Below are 15,603 nucleotides of genomic sequence, written 5' to 3'. Positions count from 1 at the left end.
TTTTTTTGAGTGAAGACCCTGAAGTTTTATTCAGCTGTCCTGGAACACCTTATATACACACACACATGTACACATATATAATACACACACACGTTTACAATATATCTCTTCAGTCGATACAAACCTTGTCACGAAGTAAATAATAATTAATAATAATAATATATATACCTATACATATATTGTGCGTGGTGTGTTAGAAACGCGATATGACGTGTCATGTCCAAAGTGCACTCATATTTGTTTGATCCGCGATAACAAATCCGCAGAACGTATGGATGCGCGCGTTATACCATCACAATTCGACTGTTGTATCAGCCTACCGCAACTATTCGGCGCCACGACGTCAAATATTGACAGATAATATTATGAGCGTTCGTGATTTCCGCTCTGATTAGAAATTCATGCGATTTGATACCGATTTGATTTTATGCGAAAAAATAAGTAGTATTAGATATTATCCCATAACGCAGCGCATAGTATGTATAATAGATAATATACCCGTGATCAACGAGTGCTTCTTTATTCTTTTTCATTCTTTTATAACTAAATCACCGGATATAATTCGTATCAATGTATATAAGTGTAATCCGTTCTTACGTGCGTAAGAGTGCACGCGGGAACCGAATTGACTAAATTGGACAAGCACATTCGCTTGTTAGCGAATAAAACGCCTGTTGGAGACGAGGGGACTTTTATGCGAAATAAATATGCATTCGTCACGTTGCGTAGTACCAGGGGCAGGGGCACAACCGCGAGATTGAATGGTATAGGCTTGGGAAGCTGTCAAGTGTTGGCCCAGTCAAGCTCTGGCCACCCATGAAACATCAATCCTGGTCCTGAAATAACATTATCTCAAAGTTCGTTGATTAAACTCGGCGGTTCGCAAGATTTACCCGGACGATAGAGTGGCACGGCGTTATTTGATTATACGTGGGAAATCTGTAAGTCAATTATATCAATCAATCTTATTGACTGTCGTATCAAAAACTTGTCTTTTCTTCTTGAAAATAGATGACGTTTCGAATTTCAATTATAAAACAATATTTTCCAATTTTACAATTGTAATAAGCTACGGGCAACTGTAGTAAAAAAAAATAAAAATTGACATTTTCATAATTTACGTATAAGTTAGATATTGACGTTGCTTTATAAAAAAAATATGTATTTTTTTTTTCAGAACTGCATCCAATATGAGATTGGGCTTGTACATCATCAGTCTATTACTGCTGGTAATAGTGACGGCGGAGGCGTTCACAATACCGTTAAACAGGCTACGGAAGCAAAAGAAGAAAAACAATACGCAGATTCACCTGCGCAAACTAGCTCTAATGCACCGACTGCCGCCATCTTAAACACTATGCAAGCTACGATAATCTCCCTCGCACGTGACGTAAATATTTCAACGTGTAAAGCAATTAACGTTAACAAGAAACTTTATATTATGCGTATTACGCAGTAGTATCATCGTACGCTACGTAATTTTATAATGTTATATAACAACTTAATGAGTTTTGAGTAAACTCGTTTGAAATAAACTCCACGATTTTTTTTATTCCACTACCCTACTTTTGAATACGTGTTATTAAAAGCAAGAGATGTTGCATTAAATGTTGCAATATAATGAGATAATATCGCAGTAAAAGTGTCGAAATGATATCCGTTATAATGCAGAATTTGTAATAAGCGGTCGATATAAATCGTGTTGTAATGAGTAGCGCGTTTCCCTCAACGGTACATAATAAATTCATGTACATGTAAAGTACGTGTGTGTCAGTTCAAGCGGATAGTCGGGCATGATATCACGAATCGTCAATGACTATTGAAGTAACCGACAGATTTTCTTTTTAATAAAAAAAGGATATGATAATTTATGGATATTGTCTCAACGGTTGTGAAGTCAGAGAGATGTGTCTAGCAGTAAGTTCTGTATCTGCTCGTAAATCCGTACGCTTAGGATCTGTCATAAAAATATGCTCGAAGATAAAGCGACTCACTTTCGAAACTGGGTAAATGCCTTGTCATACGGAGTCAAAGCAACGCCTTGTGGGACATGAATATTTACTACCGGAGGTGATTTTTGTAAGCTCTGAAGGACTAGCGTGCCTGCGCGCGCACGAGAGAGAGAGAGACCTTTCAATGATAACTCAGTGCCTTTCAAAAGCAGACCGTAGCATATCTCGTACAGATTTCCGTGGTCCATTTCTGTGCTTGCTTCGATTTTGCATTTTATTTCATACATTAGCATTAGCTACTTTAACGTACCGCTGTTATTATAAATAAAACATTCTCATTTCTTTACCTAAAAACAAAACGATTAGCTGAAGAGAATTGTTTTTATGATCGCGAGAGGTCAATATGGTTTATCAATCTCAACAAAAATTATTTTAATTAATAAACGTTTAATTTTTGTAAAATTTAATTTAATTTTTGCACAATTTCTGCGGAATGTTAATAGCTTAAGATTGTTCGATCAAGATTTCGAATATTAATGCAACTGGACCATTAACTTAACGCTGTGCTCTTGTCGAATGTAATATGTCAGCCTTAATAGTAAATGTTCCTCCGGCCAAAGAAATAGGCCACTGGTTTAGTATGAATCATCTTGTAACGTCAATGACGTCGCGTTTTACCATGGCGATAGAGGCAGGCCGTTCCACTTTGAAGTGAACTGCGAAACGACATTGGTTACGATCGAAATAAATGGTCTCTACGATAGAAGACGGAGGAGGAACGTTAACGTGATGGAGGTAGAATTCGTCGTAGTTTTATTCTGATGTTGGGCTCACGTTCAATCGTGCAGGTGGAAAGGGGGGTTGGTTGCAGGAACGAGGGTGGTTATGGGAGTAGCGGTAAGGCGCTGCAGATTCTCAGAGAGAGAGAGAGAGAGAGAGAGAGAGAGAGAGAGAGAGAGAAAGAGAGAGACGAGGTTCGATCTGCCGATCGCTAAGAGAATCAAATAAAGGGCGAGGTTCCCTTGCGAAATTACGCGCTGATACCGTGTGTACACGAACGCAGCGTATAAATAAATTTTGCGCACTCAAAATTTAATCCTTGATCTCTCATTTCACCGGGATTTTTTTTTAGAAATTTCTGTATATTTATATAGTAAAAATTCGAGAATAAATCTGAATTACGCGATAAATAAAATATAAGGTAATACGAAATTGATAATAAATGGTAATGGGTGCGGAAATTTATGAGAGGCAAACGCATCGTAAATCTGCTTATTGCTGTTCGCCTGACGTTATTTGCTTTCCACGAAAACATATACAATGATAGAGAGAACCAGGACAAAAATTAGAAGTTTAAACGAGGGGTTCCCGCATCCCACACGCGCACGTTTCGGTAATTCCAGTTTCTTTGAATTTCTACCTCCGCGCGCGAGACATTCTCTCATACACTCGGGAAAGCGTCGTGAAATACGGAGAGAGAAATGTGTTTTTCTCTCGTGTACACACACACTCTCGCTTGATAAGTATGAAAAGAACATCGCTGACTGCAGTTACGAGTGAGATAAGATTCGGTACTTCCCGTCAACGAAATAAAGCGTGTGCATAATGAGAAAGCGTATATATGTATATGCTGGTAAGTGTATATAATGACATTTGGAAATGATACTGTCATACTTCTCTAATTTGCAAGCGTGAGAAGACATCAGTTGATCACATCCGTGAATACATTCACGAGAAAACCGAAGTTAAAAAAAAGGTATATTATTTACATGTTTTTACTTATTTTATAAGTAAAATATGTAAGAGAATATATGTTATAATTTTCTCTTTTTTCAATAATATAATTTCTTGTTATAATTTTTTTGTTCATTATAAATTAATTTTGAGTCAACGTAAAATATTTTTGTGCTTTTAATATGTTTTACTAGAATGTCTTGAAAGCAGTTTCAAATATATTACGCCGTCAATGCTGCCGTGCTAATGTGCTACCTACTCAATATTTAAATTTATGTATATATGTATATGTATATGTATATGTATATGTATATGTTTTGCTTTCAGAAATATATAGAGTGCAATATGAAATTTTACTTGTTTATTTTCGCCCTGCTCTTGGCAGTGATGGCGATCCTTGGGTATGTACCTCCGGTCAGGAGACAGCCTCCAGGTGGCTGGAAACCTTTCCCGACTTTCCCTGGTCAGGGACCTTATAACCCGAAGATTAGATTTCCTTATTAGGAAATCCTCACAGATAATGTAACTAAATAACTTTTATTGAAATCTATTTGCATTGACGTGTACCTACTAGAAAATGATGCCTACTGATACCAACCGTTCGTTTGTTTTTGTAAGATGATTACTGGCCATGCAACTAACTAGCCAGTATCTGATATAAAGCGATGTATAAATATTTTGTAATAAAAAGACAAATAAAAATTTAAGTATTATTTAAACATTGTCATTTTGTACCCTGTTTTCTATTATATAAACTATGTAGCGATCAAAAGCAAAGAAATTTATTGAAATTTAATGAGCTTATATTATTGTATATTTAATTATTATTACAATGCTTTAATGCGCATTGTAAATATGAACGTAAATGCGTTTGTTACTTTAATTTTTCTTCCTCCAAATGAGAAATACAACTGCGCGAGATACTTTAAAGCGTTCTCTTTACCGCTATCACGATGAATTTCCCGAATGTAATTTCGTTACGTTCGACTTTTCCGCGCGGGATTCGAATCGGTCGTGCATCGGTTTTTGCAAGCAATCCTATAAACGAGTGACTCCTCGTTGTCCGTGGATCTGATAACGCTATAATTACGCTAATACATTATACGAGCGGAAGCCTCGAAATAACGAGTGCGCCGCCGCGACCGCCCGGCTCCATGTGCACCCGGTTGCATTTACCTCTGGCAATGCCTATCGCGTAGGTAGACGAGGGTGTCCTAATTACCTACCGCCCGGCAAGACGCCTTCTTGCCCGCATGTAAACACCTTCATTACCACTGAACTGCTCCATAAAATATTTCCCCAGGATAGTTGTTCGGTATAGGTAATAACCCCACAGTCCAACGGAACTCTATAAAACGTCGCTCCTTATGGCCGCCAACTTAGTGAAAGATAATTATCGATCGTTATGCCCGACTAGCTGATTTACGTTATCGTTATGATGTCATAATACGATCACGGCGAAAACACCAAATGCGATCTTTACGCATAATAGCGACTTGACGTAATATGCTCTTATCATTTATCCAATGAGCCGTTGTAAGAGTATTTTTGTAACAAACGAAACGCGAATGTTTGCAACGTAACTCCCATTTTGCAATAATCGAGTTTGTAACGTATCATAAATCTGTTTGCAAATTTATGATCGCAGAGGTATAGAGGGAATATTATCGAATCGGTAAAATGGAAAGATAAATTATTTTATATATTTTGTAAATATTGGTTCGTTACGCCACACTTATTCAACAAATAATAAATTATTTTGCATATAATTAGTAACATGATCAAATATATTCCAGTTGACGAAGATAGAATAATTCTATATACGCATTGAAATAATTTTCAATTTCCTGTTTTTCATTGCGTCATACTCCCTTAGTCATAACCGTAACACGTGTAGCTATCAGTGTCTCGGTAGTTATACACATATATATCGCTCAATAAAGTTGCTCTCGTTTATAGTTCGTTCAATCCTAATATATTTATTCGCTTCTTCTCAGCGTTGTGCTTAGGGGAGCGAGATACAGTAGAAACGTGTCGGATTTTAGACCGGGGACTAAGGTTTAGGAGATATCTCTCGGTTTCCTCGCGAGATACTATCCAGTTTTCTCGTATCAACGAGTAAACGACCTCAAACTCCAGCCGCCCTTATATTTCATGCCCGAGTAAAAGTTCCTGTTCTGTATACCCAGCCGCGTCGATATCCTCCGGTCGCGGCGCGGAGCTCCCCCCTTCGCAACTGAAAAATGTATTCTTACAAGATAGATATTCCCATAATTTTACGCGAGTTGTACGTGCTTCTGAAAACAGGTAATCTTCCCGCAGTTCCAAGTTATTTTCATATCACGCCGCGCGTCTGGCGATAAGAATTTATCTATGGCTCATGAACGAGAGCCGTATGCTTAATTTCCAGCCTGGTGGATGCGAGTTCATGTAAAGTGTATCAATTTTACTGATAAGTAATATGATAGCGTATGAAAATACGATGTTTAATATTAGCTGATATATATCTGCCCCTAGATTTGCATATTTCAGATATTGTAGAAATATTTATTTTAAAATTTTGTTATCACATACACACATGAATACACTTCTTTTGTTGCGGGTTTTTTTACAGCTTCCTTCGTGTAAATCTCGTAAAATAACTTTATTTTCTCCCCTTAATTATTTGTACCGTCGCATAAACTGTTCTTTGCTTCAATGGCATAATAATTTTTATTTTTGCCCTGCTGGCTCAATTATAATTCTCTTTGTAATTTCATTCTCTTTCTACTGCAGCCTGTTGTGAAACAGAGATTATGCCACTTTTGACATATAAATAGGAATATATGTTTTCCTTCAAAAAAACGCTCGGCATTTTAATTATTAACAGTTTACTAAAAAAAATTTATTCCGTTTATCATCCATACGATTTTAACTTCAGTCAAATGTGTCATTTTTTGACGTTTATGCGTGTATGAAATAACACACTTGGATTTACAATGTGGTTTCGTGATACTGTACAGTATTAATGTTTGTATGTAAAAGCGCTTTTATGAAAATATTGTAATTACGTATACTATAGTCTATAGACTATGTGCAAGACGTAGTAAAAAAAAGAAGTGGGATTCACAGATTTCTTTTCGGGAAGTCCCTAAATATATCCTACAAGAAGCGCATACGTCTGGGCTGGTACGTGACACGGGTAAAACCGTGTCATATCATCAACAGAGAGTGCGACGTCACCGCGTGTCACTGCTGTGATGACGGTCGTGATAATGCGAAGCCCGAGGGGGTTTCTCCGCAACTTGGATCTTGCACTGTTTTTCGCGGCTTACACATCAAACGATAACGATATATAAACGATGCGTAAGACGTAGACAGCACAATTCGAGTTCCGTTGCAGTCAGACTGAGGTGCAGTAAAATAATCTTTATACTCGCGATTTAATATTCAACTTTTGTAATTCCGTGTTGTTAATTATAATATTTGATGGCATTAATTCTATAATTGTGCTCGTATATATAATAATAATTACGTAATAAATTACATATTGGCTTGATAATATCGTGGAACAATTTTTACATTCTGAAACGCTTTTATTATATTAATTTAATATTTAATATTTAATTTGTTTTAATCTCCAATGCTGCGGCATCCTAAATAATTACATAGAAAAAAAACAAGATATTTTTATTTCACAAGTATGCAAAAGTTATCGAAAAATTCATAATATCGAATTATATTTTTCCCTTCCTGTAACGATGTTTTGTTTCTTCATCAGAAAAATATATTCAACATGAGGTTCGCAATATACATCGTAATGCTGTTAGTTGCAATCTGCGCGCTGTTTGCCGATACCCATGCACTCCCGAAACACAGACCTCGCTTACCAAGCGGCCCTGGCTATGGCCCATTTAATCCTCGACAATCTTGGCCAGTGCCAGTACCGTTGCCAAATGTAAGTATACTAATCAATATCTACGTCATTTGCGGATACGCGGAATATTTGATTTTTCGTACGTATAATAAAAATCGCAAGTTTTATATTTAGGTATTTCTGTTTACGATAATAAAGGACACAACTGACTTTTATTATTTTCATCCAATCAGAGATAAATTTACTTATTATAAACAAATTTATGTATATATTACGTAATTATTAAATTTATCGTTAAAGATAGATCGTTAAAATATTTTTATCATTTTTCAGTTTGGCCGTTAATAACCTGGATGGTATCGAAGTTTTAACTACTAAAGATTATGATTCTAAAAACAGACTTTGTCCCGCTATTTCAGATATTTTATTCATTCCCAGTAAAAATTGGAAACTAATATGTGTTGTAAAACTTTTTCATATACATTTATATCTGTACATTATATAAATAAAATGTATTTATTATTGTATATTTCTACTTATTCAATTTACCATTTTTTCTCTTCAAATGCACGATATACCTGCAATCTGTTTTTTAATTCTTATAATACTGTTGGGATTCCCCCGCGTAAGCGATCACGTAAAACAATCAGAGGCAAAAACACCCCCTGGAGCAAACTCAATCTGGAAAACATTTTCTGCCGTGAAAAGCGATATTTCAATTAAATCTCTAATCAAATGGTAACGTGGCAGTCTGCATCTTGGGTTCATAAATCGTGTTAATGGAAAATGACTTTTCTTATTAGCAAGTTATTTGCACTGGCATAGAGTGCCGCAAAAGAAATATTGCTTCTAAGCTCCAATCCGGTAGGGGTTTGCGAGTATAGCGGCGAGATCGATATACGTGCTTGCCACGATATTTTAAATAGACATTTTATTCCGCGAATTAATAACGTAATGCGCGCAATTTGATTATTTACTTCTATATTTTTTATTAATTTTTTTATTTAAACAATTAAACTTTATTTCAGTATCCCGCACTTGCGTGTCTCAGTTCAAGTTTACAACAGTTATTTAATTATAAAACAAACGAAGCTGGTCCAATCCAAGGGAGAGCAATCCCGAAGTATCCAGCCATCTGTGGCAAGTGTTGCATGCGACAGCATAATGTAAATGGTGAGTTTGGTAAGATCCTTCCTTGTAATGAACACAGTGACGTTAGACGCGGTTGTATAGAGTACTCTCTTTCTCTCTCTCTCTCTCTCTCTCTCTCTCTCTCTCTCTCTCTCTCTCTCTCTCTCTCTCTCTCTCTCTCTCTCTCTCTCTCTCTCTCTCTCTCTCTCTCTCTCTCTCTCTCTCTCCCTCCGCTCTTCTGCATTTTACGGAGTTCCTACGTTAATGCGATAAGAGAGCAGTCTCAGTCGAGCCAGGCCATAACTTAAATTGCTCGCTTCTTCGTCGTAGCTAATGCGAAGCGATACTTAAAGCGGAACAATCGCGGCGCACCAGTCAGCTTTATTCCGTAACCATTTTGATCCGAGCATTCGTTATCTGCCTTGCTGAACGCACCAAGTACTAATGGGACGAGCATTAGAATAATAATTTATATTCGTGTAATAAAACAGACAAGCTGAATAGATATCGTGTGTGCATCTGTTTAACAAATAATATTTAACGAAAATGGTAAAGACTCTGAGATGTTTCGATAATTTGCAATGATGATAACGAGCTAATAAAAGCCCAAGATGCGGTTAACAGTAACGAATGAAATCAATTCAGAAAATCAATTTAAAATTCTTATTATTTACATTCTACTTTTTTCGCTTTTTTATCCAGTAATGACAATTCATTTGGACATCCAGTAATAACAATCTCTCTAATTTGAGATTTTCTATTTAATTGTCTTCTAAAAAAAGGAAATTTAACATATAAACGAAAAAAATATTAAAGCAGGAGTGATGGAACTGCATAAATAATACTTGAGTTAAATAAAAAATACGCGGAAGCAATTCAGAAATCTTTTTATATAATTGAAAAAATTATTATATTATATTATATTATATTATATTATCAGCTTTGTAAAGTTTGCAAAATTTTTAAACGCAATCTTCGCTCTCCGATGTATCCAAGTTTGATTTGCGATGACTCGAAATATTCTGAGAGAGTAATTAGGATGCTTCAAGTGGGAGTAAGGCTAAGTGGGGCAATTAGCGAAATACTTTGAATTTCGACATGATTTTCCGGATGTTGGCGTCGAGATGCTCTTGGGCGAGCAATGATAAGTCGACTGTCGTTATATTATACCATTTCGCTCTCTTGAGCCCGAACTTCACAAACTGCGAGAAAGCCTTTTCTGTATCCTCTTATACAAAGTTAAAATCACCCTGCGTTGCATAGGCGGTTTACTCAAAAAGAGATAGAACGAATATCAGTTATTTTGTTTTGTATTTTAGAATAAATTAGAAATCTATCGGTTGCTAATGCCTAGGTATACGTGGAGAAATAAAATCTCCGCGAAACTCCCGGGTATCGCTAGTCACTAAGGGTTGCATGCCAAGAGAGAGGGCGGCGCCTAGTCCGGTGTACTCGAAATGAGGAGCATCCTCGAGTATCGTTATGCTGTTTTTGCTCCCTTGAATCCACGAGATGCAATTAGAGGTCTCGCTCAAGAAGGGTAACGTAAGAGAGAGGTGGGCTTGACTTTCTCCCATCGTTGCACTGTGTTTTTCCAATTTTCTACACAGAGAACTCGCCTCCTCCCGTATCGCTTTGCATTATTCATGCCGGCCTACTTGTACGTGCGGCAGTTTCGGAGTAAATTCTTCTGCTTTCTGACGGTTATCATATATAGTTCAGCGCATTAATACCGCGATCCGTCATGCGTATCGATTTCGCCTATATAGCTTATTTGCGACTAACGGTGCGACACATCGATTTTTTTTTCTTTCGATACAGATTCCTCATTCGCGGACATAAGCTTCGGCATCGGCCGCCGTAATAGCGTCCGCTAATGAATACGACGGCAGAATTAAATGGAATTGTTCGAAGAACAATCGAGCTTATACAACGCAAAAATATTCGACGAAGACGAGAATAAAACTCACTAAAAATAAATGAAAAATGAATTTCAGCGAAATATCGTAAAAAAATATCCATCCGGGGTAATCATTCATGGCTGGAAAAATACGAAATGCCTGATTTCATCCAGTTTTTTCTTTTTTATAAATGAAGCTCAGTAAAACGCTGCGAGCGAAAGTGTTGCCCAGAATGAAATATTAACTTGACAAAAAAAAATTGCCTATTATTCAACGTAAAAGTTTTCTCTATGAAACGTAATCGCGTAAGTCTCATAATTAAATTCGTTTTTCGTTTCCGCGATCGTGGAATCGTTTCAAGCACGCACCGCGCGCCGCGGATAATGATTTTCGAGAAAGCCAATGCGAACGCATATCATAATTTCGCATTACTTTTCCACCCCGTATTCACGTAAAGTAGAAAATGCACTTTCAAGGTTCGTAATTTAATTTAACTTTGAAAAAATATATAATATACCGCGCACATATTACCGCTCTCGCGATGAATTTAACGAATGTATCAATTGAACAAACGTATTAATTGAACAAAAGTAAGTCACGCACACACGCATACACACACCTGATTTCGAGTGGATATTAATTATCAGTCGACGAGAATATCTAATATCGTCCATAATGTGCAAACTGCAACGGACAGTGCGGATTGAATGACGGATAGTAAAGCGAACGCGAGGGTGTACGTGACTCGGTTTCTCATGGAATAAATGAGCGCCCCGCGTTGTACGAACTAAACTAACGCACCGATCTCTCCCACAATCGTTGGAATATGTTCGCGTATCCACCGCGCCGCGCCGTATCCACCGATATTACAACCCAATTTCCTGAATTCCTATTATGACGTGCCCAGTTTTGCCGGTTATATTCCACCGGGCGGAGCGCGCACCGGAGAAACGCGGAATTCACGGCGCGAAATCCCGTTAACTCGCTGATAACGATCCGTTATCAACTCGAACGAGCTTCGACGCGCGACTAAAAATACATCCGTCCGGCCTTAAATCGGGAAGCTTATGCTTCCTAATGCACTCGGGGAACTTCTATTCGAGTTACTTCATTTTCACGTACTCTCTCACCCCCTCTCATCTCCCTCCCCCTCTCGCACCCCATCCTTCCGCTCGCCTGCTCTTTCTTTCTCTCTTTGCAGAGTTCGTTTTAATAATTCTTCCATGTTATCACGTTCCAGCGATTGTCGACGGTATATATTCACGGAAATGATAATCAGCTGAATCTGCTGTTTATTTCAATCTTCTGATTGTACGATGTACGATTCTGCGCCCAAGTATTTATTTCGTACTGCTTTATGAACTCTCATGCTGCAGACAGTGAGATTATGATATTAACTGCCGGACGATTCGCAAACACTTGCCGTCAAGCTTCTCGGCAATGTTTTAATCCTCCATATGACGTTCCACCGACGTGGATTACGTTTTTATTAAAGACTAATGAACGCACTTTTGTCCACGTTACTTTAATAAGTTCCCGGAAAAGAATTCATCGCGGCTGGAATTAGAAGAGTGGATGAGGAGTAGGGGGAGAAAGAAACGGGAAGCAAATCGCATAATAAATCTGCGATCCTTGATGTCTGCTGACGAAAAGCTAAAAACAACTTCCGCTTTCTAAATGCAGGTTCCGCGAAAGTTTTATAATATCACATATAAATTACGACATTGTTGACAAAGTAATATAACTTTCATTTGTGCGACTAAACAAAATTATCAGCGTAAAAGAGGCAGGGATGACTTTTCTTCGTCAAATAAAAATATGTCCATGGTATGAACTGTGCCTGTTAAGGCACTGATAACGCAGCAATTAAACGCTTTCGAGATTTTATTTTCGGCATCACGTAAACAATCAATCGGAGCACAAAGAAAACGATTAAACTCACCCCTTTTTCACTTTTTGCCCAACAATGAAACTCCAGCGCGCGTACTAACGCATTATATTCATACAGTATTTTTCGACATAAAAGAAGAGAGAAAAAAAAAGAGAGAGAGAGGATTAGAGAGAACATGAGAAGGAAAGAACGAGTAAACCTATCGGCCCGAACGACGGCCGGAACCCGTTAAGCCGTTAAATGAAATTCTTTTACCGGATTTCCAGTCTTTGATCGCCCTTTTGTTTATCATTCGCTGAATGGCAGTTTGGATTTGGGAGGATCGATTACTCCGCGTCGGACGTATCTATATCTGAAATACGTGTCAACTGCCATCTCTGTCGTTCACGTATTATAACCGCGAGGCCGTGAATTTCTATTTCTTCCGTTCTCCCACACGTATCGATCGATCGAGGCCTCTTTCTGCTCGTTCGAGTGACGAGTTTCCGCCATCCAATCGACAATATGGCCGGCCGGTGCTGTGTATGCAAAGATCGTTACGGCCGGTACCGCGCTGATGATTCATATGTAGAGTAAATCGTAAAACGAAGCCACTCGATAGTTTAACCGCGAAAGAACGCGGACGAGAGCGCGTTCGTTGCAAAAGCGACGCTGCATCGGGGGAATGCTGCATTTGAAACTCTGATGGATTAGAAGTTTTCGGAGAGAAAAATCGCGCAGGTTGATTATTAAATATCACTTGTTAAATTATCATCGAAGACACGCGACCGCGTCCATAGAATGCAAATTCCGATTCGGTTCGTGCAAATATTATTAATAAATCTCGCGAAATTATATTATGGAACAGAATTAGTATGGACTTATGCCAATTGGCCATACCGGCGGTTCGACGCAGGAATTATACATACATATATCCTACCATTTACCGGTATTTCATGTACCAGGCATGTATCATGTACCAGATGAAAATAACATAATTAGGACGTTTTCCCCCCCCTCGATCCCACACTGATATTTCGCACGTAGTAACCGAAATATTCAAGGCCATAAATCGCTCTCGTAACTCCGCGCCCCACCGCATTCAATTTTACACTACTCATATTTTCCTACGTTCGTGCGACACTTTATCTTTTACATTTATCTGCAGATAAATTACAATGGGCGCGCGCGTCCACCGCCATTTATTAACTGCCATTCTCGGCGCTGCACGCAGTTTGTAATTCGGCCGAATAAATCTTAATACGCGTCTCCATCGCCTCCCTACCTTCTGCAACTGATAATAGTTCTATTTCTCGGATTGCCATGCGTCATTCCGGTCATTCACAGATTTACTTACCGAGATTAATGACCGTGTGTCGAGGGTATACGCATCAAGTATCGGGGTAAACGTCGCCCGTGTATACGAGAAATCCACATATAATTGTACCGACATTGCTCACAGTATCGCTGTATTCCCGTTTTGCTCAGTGACGCGGATCAATATTAACAATGATATCGGATTTGGAAGCTAGCGCTACTGGGCTTTCTACGGCAAACAAAATGAAATAAACAAAACTGCGGCTTGGGATCGCGCCGCTCCGCGCCGCCGCCACCACCGCCGCCGCCGTCGACGTCGCCGCTGGAGCTGGCGCTGCCGCGCAACGGTTTGAACGGTTGCGGTATACTCGGATGTGTCATGTAATTTTATGTGTTTGCGAACGACAATTTGCGTAAATATTTTCGGGGCTCGCGAGCGTCGCGCTGTATATTTTTCATTAGTCGATCGCTCGAAGGGTGATCGTCGCGAAAACGAAATTGCACACGCGATCGGTGTAATCCTTCAGAGCGCGTTGTTCTCCTCCTCATTTCCTTTCTTATTTTTCGTCGGATGAGTTAAGTATCGATTGGCAGACGCAAAGAGCGATAAACATCCCTATACGTATGTGCATGTATGTGTGCGTGTACTCCAATTATTATTGGACAGTAAAAAGCGGGACAGTACTCGTCTTTCTGAAGTGGTGCCGCGAAAGTAGAACGCGCGCTCGCGAAATAAAAAGCGGAAGAAGTTTGACATCGCTGGCGGGCATTACCGGTGATTTGCTCGAGTATTTCACGCCTACAAAGGGGGTGAAATAGCAAAGGACAGGACAACGCGCGGGTGGCGGGCGAGCCGGTAGGTTGAAGAGAGGGGTGGCACAGTGCATTTGACTTCCCTATCAGCGTCAAGTGCTCATAAGCGCTTAAATGACTTCTCGTTTGCGAAACACCCACTGACAGCCATTCAGCCATATTTCTAAAACGAATTTCCTACGTATATACGCGTAGAGCCGGCGATCTGTTTTAAAACACCACGTCACACGGCGCTGCGCGAAATTCAGTTGCGCTTTCGTCCCATTTCAGCGGAATGGAGTCTCGAGTGCTGCGCTGAGACGTTATTTGACGGAATTAACTCGTTTCTACCCACCGCAGGCAGTATACATATATATATACACTACGCTTTGAGTCACCGAGGAAAAAGCGTGGGTCAGCGTAGGTATGGCATACCACAAACTTCTTCTTTACGATTAGTAAATTCGCCCGGAATGTTGGCGAGAAATTTTGCATTATGGGACTCAATTGTGAGTCGCGCGTCGCTCACCCACTCAGCGTTCAATTGATTATAAGAGGTTGCCGGATGAAATCTGCTTTACGCGCTATTAAATGACATCTATTCGTATTATGCCGCGTCATTTAAGTTAGGTGCTTGAATAGAAAGATAATCGATGGAAAGACATTCCGAAGAATTGCGTCGATCGCTGTTCTTCAGAGTGATAACTCTCAGACGTAGGAATTTCGTAACGCGATAACTTTTGACAGGAATTGTATTTATAAAAAAAATAGAAGCTTGGACGAAAATGAAATAAATATGGTTATTGTGTCTGTCATTGCGTATGGTTATTTTCGCGGACAGCTTGTTTATTGCAATTGAATATAAATGTCATATATTATATATTTGCCATATTAAATTTTCCACCTCATTATAAATTATTTGCTTGATTCGCATGCGATACAATCGGTGTTTTACTTATCGCTCTTAAATCCATCTTAATCGTTCTACAAACTAAACATTTAAAACTTGTGATTGTGAAACCCAACCGTTGGAAGAGACTTCCGACTCCG

At 38.9% G+C, this 15,603-nt stretch overlaps 1 protein-coding gene and 1 long non-coding RNA gene across 2 annotated transcripts; both read left to right on the top strand.

Moving 5' to 3' along the window:
• Window positions 1-3,167: 3,167 nt before the first annotated feature.
• On the top strand, window positions 3,168-4,405 carry LOC112453147 (abaecin-like). Its single transcript, XM_025013719.1, has 2 exons — window positions 3,168-3,707; window positions 4,012-4,405. The coding sequence occupies exon 2, from the start codon at window positions 4,032-4,034 to the stop codon at window positions 4,188-4,190; it is 159 nt and encodes a 52-aa protein (XP_024869487.1). The 5' UTR covers window positions 3,168-3,707; window positions 4,012-4,031; the 3' UTR covers window positions 4,191-4,405.
• A 2,570-nt stretch (window positions 4,406-6,975) lies between these two features.
• LOC112453148 lies at window positions 6,976-8,069 on the top strand. Its single transcript, XR_003040575.1, has 3 exons — window positions 6,976-7,078; window positions 7,447-7,623; window positions 7,876-8,069. It is a non-coding gene; the product is annotated as an uncharacterized LOC112453148 (long non-coding RNA).
• The last annotated feature ends 7,534 nt before the right edge of the window (window positions 8,070-15,603 follow it).

Source organism: Temnothorax curvispinosus, unplaced genomic scaffold, assembly GCF_003070985.1.
Source record: "Temnothorax curvispinosus isolate PA1 unplaced genomic scaffold, ASM307098v1 QBEX01004092.1, whole genome shotgun sequence".
Taxonomy (NCBI): domain Eukaryota; kingdom Metazoa; phylum Arthropoda; class Insecta; order Hymenoptera; family Formicidae; genus Temnothorax; species Temnothorax curvispinosus.
The sequence above is the reverse complement of the archived record's forward strand: the minus strand, read 5'-3'. Positions and strand labels throughout refer to the sequence as shown.

Coding starts and splice junctions, on each gene's coding strand:
- LOC112453147 (XM_025013719.1), top strand. CDS start 4,032: ATGAAATTTTACTTGTTTATTTTCGCCCTGCTCTTGGCAGTGATGGCG.